The following is a 9,917-nucleotide window of genomic DNA, read 5'->3' as shown; positions in this document are numbered from 1 at the left end:
CAGCGGGGCCGGTCTCCAGCCCTGCCACGGCCTGAAGGGTGACCCGGCCTGCAGGTGTTCGGAGGTCGCAACCATGGGCTTGTGGGACTCTGTAATACACGAGGACATAGAGGCTTCATCTTCTAATTTTCTCTACTTTATTACAGATTACCACAAAACAATCACCGCTAGCAAGTGCACTGTCACAAAAATCACCACTAGCAGGTGTACCTATGATTATAATAAAACAACTATGTACCCATCTCAAGCTATTACAAATTCAAATCGTAGAATCATTTTAGGTTGGAAAAGACCTTTAAGATCATTGAGTCCAACTGTCCAGTCCAACTGATGACTATTGGCAAGCAATAACACCAGCAATCCACTGTGCAGCAACAATCAACATTACAGCAACAACCAAGTAGGTACTTACTATCGCAGGTTACTCCAAACTTTCCGTTAGTGAAGCAACTTATCAACAATAGAACAGCAGATACATTATGACAGATTACTTGTATGGATGTATAATACCAGTATCAAGTGAATTAGATTTCAGAAGGGGCCAGACCATCCCGGAGTGGAGGACACACTGATCCCAGAGGGGGACCCGACCATCCCAGAGGTGGGAGGACGGACCGAGCCCACCCCAGCAGTGGTCCCAGCGGGGGGCCGTGAAGTAACAGAGTCTCACTTCAAAGATGATCTGCAGCACAGAGCCTGGAGTCCCCAGTGGGAGTCCAAGATCTCGTAGAAAGTTTCTGCAGAGAATTCAGCCTGTTTAGGAAAGGAAAAGTACGTGCCTCAAGGGATGTTCTCAGAGAGAGAGGCTCCATTTTGGAAAAAAAACTAAGTCATTTTTATATCGTAGAGACATAAGAGGGCATAGGACACCACCACTGTGAGCAGCCAGTGGGTGCCGTTAATTTCTGTATTCCACCTGGACCAGGTGGATGATGATGTTTGCTGTTCTTTCAGATCAATTTTTATTTTGCCAGACCGTTTTCCTGCTCTTGCAGTTAGAACAGCCAATGGCAGTCAAGCACTCTTACTTTCTCCGGGTGTTTTGCCCTTTCTCAGACTATTTTTCACCTTTTCAGATGAAAAGTTGCTGTTACAGTTCCTTGTTTCTGCACTTACCGATGGTATCTCAGGACGTCTCCAGTTTCTAGGTACCTAGCTGTACTTAAAAGAGGCCAGCTGCACTCTTCAAGGATGCTTCTGGTTCCCAGGCTCACAGCTCCCTGGCTGGCAGGCATTTTCTCTGCCGGTGTTTTTTCAACAGAGATTTTCTTCTGTTCAGTCACCTTCCCTTTCTAGCCAAGTCATCTTTTTGGCTGCCCACAGTCCTGCCTTGCCTTGCCCATAGCCTGACTGACCAGCCCAGCCTCGGCCTGGCCGTCCCAAGGGTCTGTCTGGTACTTTAAAAGTCAATTACCATTCTCTAGAAAACCAAACAAACAAGCTTATACTTCAGTAACACATCATGCAGCATTAGCTAAAGGCAGCATAAGGATTTTAAATGTAATCAGCTTTACTGCTTCACTAGACCTGTAGCTTCAATATATAGTCTATGTCACTGTTTAATTGCAATCACAGTCAAAGCTAATTGAAGTGTGGAAACACTAAACTATTACTAAATATTTTTACTATTTCAAATCTCCTAAATGCACTTATTTTGGACTACGTACCTCATAAAGAAACTTGATTTGTTAGCAGGAGAAAGTATCCTTATTCGTAGATCCATTTGCAGGAATAGTTATTGCTGCTGTGAGTGAATGAATTAAATCCTTTGAAAAGGCCTTGTTATATTCAAGATAATATAAAATTTGCCATTTACATGGTGAGACAAAAATATATGTTGAAATAAACATCTGAAAAAAAATGCTTTTGCCTTTTCAGAGAAACTTCTTAAATTGTCTATTTATGTCTTTTCTTAACATAGAAGTATGCTTTCTAGACTGACTGCACGGTAGCCCATGGAACTACTTAAAGTACCTTAACATGTACAAATGCATTCTGAACAAGTATTTATATGTTAAACTGTTCCTGAGTCTTCTAGCCAGTAATATCAACTCTTCTTTCACAAAATATGTTTAATTCCTGAAGAAATAGGGGAATAAAATTATTCATATCTTTGCTTAATAACCACGGTTAGACAACAACAGAAAGCATAGCAATTTGCCCCTGAAGCACCAATTCCATCCTTGTTTTAGCCATCATACTCAAATACTATCCGTAGGACATATACATGTCAAAATACATTAATACAGCACCAGCAAATGAGGAACAGAGTATCATCTCAGTGTTTACTGTGCTTTGTCAGAGCTTTGTTTAGGGTATCTCAAGCTGCATAAATTCAGAATTACTACCAGACGTGTATAACAAATCTGCTGTTTTTCTAACAAGTTCAGGTAATCGAACGTGGAACCATTTTAGGTTTAAACCACTCAGCAGTATTTATTCCCTGCCTCCCTCCAGAATTACCTTTCCTGTGAGATTTTTGTCAAGAGGCAAATATATATAAATGTCTATATTAAAGTCTTCTTAGAGAAAGCTTGAGGGAAATCAGATTCAATCTATTTTACCTGTGAAGTTTAGAAAACGAAGCTTTGTTGTTACTCTTTTAATTTTGGCGGTTTTTTTTCTGCTTTTTCATTTCTCCTATTTCATGACTGGTGTTACATACGTAAAAAAAAAAAATTATGATTAGATGTCGTAGCTGTGTAATACTGTATTGCCGTCAGTGAATTACTGCCTGTTCACATTGATAGATCTGTCTTACAGCTGGGAAAGGGCTGCCACATTAAACTGCCTGTTATTTCCCCTCTGCGAGAGCCATCCCAATGCTAGCAGCACCCAACATCTCAGACTAAACCCTGTGTATGTTACGCCCTTGCCCTCCAAGCTTTGGGGCCAGAGCTGATGTTTGTAAAAGCCCGCTACCTGGCTCAGCCCAAGCCCTATCTTAATGGAGCCCCTCAGCCCTGAAAGGCGTTCAGGCACTGGTGTGCTCTGTTCGCCATGTGCTCGGTGCCGGGGGCCACACAGCTTTCGTCTCAGACACCTCTGCCAAGGCAGCAGGGCCTCCAGGACGTGCCTGACAGCAGTTTCTCCTTCTCCTGCAAACTTGTACGGAACAGCTAAGGGCAGCCCTGCCAGAAGCAGTCATTCGGCTGCAGGGCGCAGTCCCAAGAAGTCACACAGAGATCTGGGCTGGATTTGGTGAGGCAATAAAAGAACATTTCTGGCTACCACACGCCCTCCCGGGCCGCCACCCATCTCATCGGCGCTCCCGCCCCTTCACAGCGCTGATGCCTCCGCGGAGCAGCCGACAGCCTCTCCCCAACTCGGATCCCTCCGCGCCTCCCCGAGCCCCATCACTCCTGCTCAGCGAGGGCGGGCCAGCCGAGTGGGCGGGGACAAGTGAAAAAGACAGGCGAAACTACCAATGGCGAGGCGGGCGCGGGCGGCCGTGATCGGTCGACGCACTGAGGGCCCCGGGAGGAAGCGCGGGGCGACGGCCGCCATGGCGGACGAGGTCAGCAAGGCGCAGGCCGCCCGCCCCGGCGGCGACACCATCTTTGGAAAGATCATCCGCAAGGAGATCCCCGCCAATATCATCTATGAGGACGAGCAGGTGCGGGCGGTGCGCGGCCGCGCCCCGCTCGCAGCCGCCCGGGTCGGGGGGTGCCGTTGAGGCGCTCGGGAGCGCGGCGAGGCGGACGGGACGGGACGGAACGGATGGGGCCTCTTCTCCGCACCTTCCTGCAGCGTCCCTAAAGCACCGGGCTCCTTCGGGCACCGGCGGGTGGCTGGGCGGATGCAGGGCTGCAGGTGCTGCGCGGCCGGCCCCTGCCCCGGCCCCGCTGTGTCACCGGCCTGTGTGTGGCGGAGGGCCTCTGGCGCTCCCCGTGTCGCAGCCTGACGGCATTGCAGGCCGTGCTGCAGGCTTAACTGCCCAGGGACGTGTAGGGGGTTAGTCGTGAAACCTAAGATTAACCGCCCGCAGGCAATCTCCTTGTGGATTCAGGGCGTGCGTACCCAAACAGTGCACCATGCTAGCTGCTTTTGCACCGCAGACATGCGGGTCTCGATGTGCCTCTCGATAGCGTTATCGAGATTATACAGCTGTGCCTGCCAGGCTTTGGTTATGAACCTCTGAGAGGGATAATTAAACGGAAGAATTACAGAGAATTACGGCTTTTTCTGCTCTTCGCAACAGTCTGAAACTGGTCAGCCTGCAGGCTGCAAAAATCGGTTTCTGTGGTGAGGTGGGACTGGTAGCATTGAGTGATGCTGGTGCACCACAGCGTGCTAGGAGCTAAGTGAAATGGTTTATGAAGAAAATGCAGCTCTTATCTCCAAGATGTAAACTAAACTAGTATCCAGTATAAGCCCCGCCCCCCCCTTTTTAATTGGAGTACTGAACATCAACAGGGGCTTTTGCTTTTGAAATAAGGGATTATCTGCAGTGTAGAATACAGACTCACTAAAGATGCTGTTTGTCTGATTTGTATGCTTAAAAATTATGCATAGCTTGGAACAGTGTTTTCTTAATAGATACAGAAGTGTTGCGGCTGCCAGCTACTCTCAAGAATATTGGAAATTTTCACTGCTTTCTGAAAATCATGCTTACATTACTGCTCTGTGTTTATGTGAGGGTGTGCATCCTGTCTTGACCCGGGTCAAAGCTGCATGAGGCTCTTCGTCAGCTGTCATGGCTACAGCAGTGTAACCTGAGCACTGTGCTTGATTGAGAATCAGGCCATTGACTTTGATGAGTGACTTGAGCGGGGTTTATAACCTACTCTGACTGCCATTAGTGCACAGTATTTTCTGGAAGAGCAATTACCTGCAGTATCTCAGTTGATTTTTACTTTACACTGTGCAGAAATGTAGAACTGCCTTTAGAGTTTAGTTGACCATAGTGGATGATCTTTAATTCATTTTGTTGACTCTGTGAAGGTCTTTTTAGAGGTGGCTGCAAATGTTACAGGGAGAAATGTAAGGAAGTCTTTTAATCATTAATTGACATGCGGAGAAAAGGAGATATTAAAAAGTACAAAGTCTCTGTGGAATTAAGCCTTATCACTGTTGTTTTAGTTGAATCTAAACTTGCTGAAGTGAAGGTTGGTTTACCATGCACTTTCTGTGATTGTGCTCTTGTTCGATACTATTTCAGGTCTCTGTCCCGTAGAATATTATTTGCTACCGGTCTTCTGCTCATTAAAATCTTTGAGTTTGGCCATTTGCATTCTGCCTCTAGGTGGACCACAAAGAATAGAAAATTTTCTTACAAAGAGATCGAGTCAAAGTAAGATTTATTTAATTAGGAGCAAATTAGTTTTATTAATCCATTCTTTGCTTATCACCCTTCTCTGTTTGGGAAAAACAAGCAGTTCATCAGAGATTTAAAACTGGGCATTAAGTTCTTAAGGATAGCTTAAAATAGGACAGATTGGAGGTATGTAAGATGCGACATTGTTACGTAAGTAAAGTTCGGGCTTTTCACCACCCTTGCTCTTGGCAAAGGCCGCAGTTCCTCTCAGTAGAATTAAAAAGCAGTATAGTCGCAACGAAAATTCATTTTGTTGATTCACAAATAACTGAAAGCATCTAGGAAGTAGATATTTTGAAGAATGTAAGATACGTGTTTATAAGTATGCACTCTTTGTGGCATAACTCTACCAGTAACCACCAGACATTTTGCTGCTAAATGTGGTGGCTACATCAGAGATGCCCTTTGGTTAGCAATGGCAGAGTGCATGCTCAGTGTGCGCATCTGCAGACTGTAGTGGTTGCAGTAGCAAGTCCTGGTCCTGTGGTTGGCCATTTGCACAGAGAGGCATAGCTTTCTTTTCTCTTTCTTTGCTTTCTTTTATATTTCTCTTACCTATTAGAAGTTCCTAATTTGAGATTTATTTGATGCAGTTAAGTGCTGCATGCAGTTTCTGATTGATAGTAATTTTGGTACTTGCATAAAATTAGTTGCGAGTCAACTGCTTATTGTTTATATTTCAAAAGGGATGCCTTTCCCTCAATTTGAGAATATCTGAAGTAGAGGAGCCTTAATACATTATTTTGAAATAATCTTTTTCTGAAATACTCGTTGCTATTGAGAACAGAAATGTAATCCAGCCTCAATCAAGTCACTTTAGGTTCTTCGAAATTGCCTTGCTATCTTTGACCAAGGCAGTATTCACACATAACTGGAAGATGATTGGTGACTGTTTGCCATTTGTTTTATTAACAGGGTATTAATAAAAAAGTGAAATAAGCATAAATGTACTTTTTATAGGCATGCATGTCATCAGCTCTGTTAGTTGGTATGCATATGTGGAAATAATAAATCATGAACCTAATTGCATATTAACTTGCTGAGAAGACTACAGCTTTTAAATAATACTTAAAACTGAATAATGTTTATTTTTTTCATACCAGAAGGTCTTCCTAAGCAGGCGTTTTGTGTTTAGAAATTAGAGGACTTTGAATAATACATCACTCAACAAAAATCAACATCTCTGCTTATGTTTGTGGTATCTAATAATCTGCTTGAGTATGTATTTAGTGGGGCATATTGATTTACTTAAACTGTTGCCTTTCTCTGAAGCACATTATGTTTTAATTGTTTGTTGTTCTTCCAGTGCCTTGCGTTCCACGATATTTCACCCCAAGCTCCAACACATTTCTTAGTGATTCCTAAGAAGCCAATTGTCAGGTTATCTGAAGCAGAAGATTCTGATGAATCTGTAAGTACTCTAAGAAGCTTTCTGTACACCAAATTGTACTTCTAATTACTTCCTAATTTACTAGACTCTCCCTCTTTTCCTCTTGACATGTCAAAGAGGCAAAGTAGTTTTCCAATACTATAATCCTTTTCCTCTAGCTTAGAATGGGAATGGAGTTAAGGTTTTCCAGTAAAAGTAGTGATACAAAGCAAAATGTATTTCTGGGTATGTATTTGCAGTGCAAAATGCATTGTTATTTTGGAGTACAGTCTTGATATCTGTTTTCATGGTTTACAGGCAGTAGTACTTATTCTAATATGGGCTTGGGGTTTTGGGTAGGTCAGAGATGAAGAAAGTAAAAGTTAGCTGAGAGGTGCTGAGTATTTCAATTGTAACTATAAACATCAAGTTCAAATATTCTGTAAACTTTTACATGATAAAGTTTCTTTTCCACCAGAATTATATATGTTGCCTGAAGAAGTAACGGGGGCTTTAACCATGAGATAAATTTTAGCTTCTGTGACACTTTCATAGTTTGTTACTGTCTAGCTTGAAAAAAAATCTATAGTTCTTTTTTCCCCCCTTTATTATGCATAGTCAGTCTTTATAACTTTTCTTGGACAGTGTCAGTTGCAGGCGGACAACAATTTGAAGAGCAGTGACTGAATTTCTAAGAATTAGCTTACTGGCTTATTTGAATGGTTCTCTGCACTCATTCCTTCCCTTCCTGCCCTCTCCCCTTTTTGTGTGTTTTCTGTTTGTTTGGTTTTTTCTTTTCTTTTTTTTTTTTCTCCTCCAGCTTCTTGGGCATTTAATGATTGTTGGCAAGAAGTGTGCTGCTAGCCTGGGCCTGACCAATGGATTCCGGATGGTTGTGAATGAAGGGCCTGAGGGTGGGCAGTCTGTCTATCATGTACATCTCCATGTTCTGGGTGGTCGTCAGTTGGGCTGGCCTCCCGGCTGAGATTTTTATACCACGAGAGTTAACTGCATGCATACAAATTACCACCAAATAGATTTTAATATGTTGCCCATTGATCTAGCCACTGTTAATGTATTTTTTTTTAATGTGTGTCTACAAAGGGTAATAAATGCTTTGAACAACATTCACACAATAAAGATTTAGCATGTGGGAATCGTCTTTGTCTGGTGTGCCTTACTGATGGAAACAATTCTGCAAGTTAAAATGGTGTTCTCTGGAGTTTAAGTATGTGGCGTGTTTCAGTCTGCCATTAACAATCTTCTGTAGATAGTGATTTGCCGAGGCATTTGAAACCTGAAGGTACAAGTGCTTAGCAGTTTCATGTCTTTTGGGAAGAAAACTAAGCTTCTTGAATGTGGTATGTAAATACTTTTAAAGCCAGTGTAGGCTACTGCTAAAACTTTTTAAAAAAGTTTTGTATGAAATTTCAAACATGCTGTGCAAGGGCTGTGTTGGTACAGTGCAATGTGTCAGAAACATACAGCTCCTGTTGGAACGCTCTTGTCAGTGGCTGCTTTATGAGGCCCCATCTTTCTGATGGGAAGGGGTAAGACAATAGTGTTAATGGGAGCTGTGATAGTTCCATAGCACACTGGTATTTACTTCTACATTGTGATTTTGATGGAATTGAGGACTTGAAATGAAAATACTGAACTGTGTCTGTAGGGCCTTGTAAGATGCTCAAGGCATTTCGACACGTAAGCAGCATGATGTATGTATACATTTTAGATTCCAGATTTATTGGGCGGACTTTGTCCTTCAGTGAGTAGTAGTTTTTCTGTGTTGCTGCATACAGTTGTTCATGCAACACTCATCGAGTCTCCAAGACAATGAATTTTCTTGAAGTTAGGGTTACAGATGTGTCTGCCAGTGTAAATATAAAGCAACTGTTCTTTCTGTTAAGACTGAGAAGTCCCAGCTAGTCAGTTTTTATGACGGAAGATATTTGGAAGACTTTGGCCACATGTCTTAAGAAAAAACTGGGGTTTTTTTGAGCACCACTTCTCCAGAATACAATTTTAACACCAAAGGTGTTAGAGAAAGATATGTGGGAATGTAGAAGGTGGACAGGTAAAAGCTGTGAGTTGTGATTTCTATTCAGATAAAAACTTGTGTAAGTTTGGTAAAAGCATTTGAATTCATTCAATGTGAAAGTATTCTGTAAGTACTTATGAGGGTTCTGAACCTTCAGAGTTTTTACCCTCAGATGTGACTTCAGTTGGAAAATCAGCTAGTGCTTCTGAAAGCAGCTGGTCTGTAGTCAAGTTAGGAATAAAAAGGTGGTCCTGTAGTGGTAGCCTCACAGCTGTTCTCCTGGGTGTCCTGCACAGAAGTGAAGAAGAAAACCACCCAACTCCCAGAGGTACAGCATTGCTGAGCAGACAGCTGAATGTGTAACACAAGAATGAGGTTTCACTAGTGGATACAGTGGGGCTACTGTAAGGTTTATGGCTGGGAAACCTGCTATTGGAACAAGTTCATGAAAGGCACTTAAGGATATTGAGATCAACCATTGGCACCCAAATGTGGGAAAAGGCATGTGATGTCTGTACTACTTTCACTTTTCTAATTTCTGTTCTATGTGTATGCTTTATACCAACATTGGCATTTGTGAATTAAAACATGGCTGTTGAAGTTAATTGCATCACTGCTGAACCCTGTGTGAAAGTAACCCAGTAAAGCTTTTGTTGCTTTCCTTGGAATCTGACTTGCAGATGCATGTGTTTCAGGAAGGTAAGAATACTTCCAAGTGAGGGCAGAACCATGGAATTGTTTCAAGGGTAGCCACGAGGTGAGCTTGCTAACCAGTTTAGTTTTGCTTCAGCTTCAGATGAGTGTGTTCCATAGTACCTTGAAAACTGAAGACATGCTCAAATGATGAGTAGTACTGAGCTTAAGACACTTGTCAGACAATGGTGAGCACAATGCGGGAAAAATACAATTGAAGGAAAACTTTTTCCTAAGTTGTGGCTGTTAAGAGATCACTGAACCTTCAGGAAATGGGAGAACTGGGTATTAGTTGCCCTCTTCTAGCTCTTAAAAGCACTTGTCAGTTTGTTGCTAAAAGGTAGACTTCAGCCACCCTGCCATCAATTTCCTTCTGCTTGAGTTGCAGTCTGTTACTTCTGTGGCTAGGTAATAGCTCTGGTACAGCTGCTCTGTCCTATAATTTCTAAGGCCAGTTACAAAGTGAGATATGTTAACTGCATCACAGAGAAACTGCAGAC

At 42.7% G+C, this 9,917-nt stretch overlaps 1 protein-coding gene across 1 annotated transcript; it reads left to right on the top strand.

Annotated features, from left to right (window-relative positions):
- The first annotated feature begins 3,448 nt into the window (after positions 1-3,448).
- Positions 3,449-7,843, top strand: HINT1 (histidine triad nucleotide binding protein 1). Its single transcript, XM_030005631.2, has 3 exons — positions 3,449-3,616; positions 6,624-6,728; positions 7,507-7,843. The coding sequence occupies exons 1-3, from the start codon at positions 3,506-3,508 to the stop codon at positions 7,669-7,671; spliced, it is 381 nt and encodes a 126-aa protein (XP_029861491.1). The 5' UTR covers positions 3,449-3,505; the 3' UTR covers positions 7,672-7,843.
- Positions 7,844-9,917: the final 2,074 nt, after the last annotated feature.

The sequence above is a fragment of the Aquila chrysaetos genome, chromosome Z, assembly GCF_900496995.4.
Source record: "Aquila chrysaetos chrysaetos chromosome Z, bAquChr1.4, whole genome shotgun sequence".
Classification (NCBI taxonomy): Eukaryota; Metazoa; Chordata; class Aves; order Accipitriformes; family Accipitridae; genus Aquila; species Aquila chrysaetos.
This window is presented reverse-complemented; position numbering and strand designations above follow the sequence as displayed.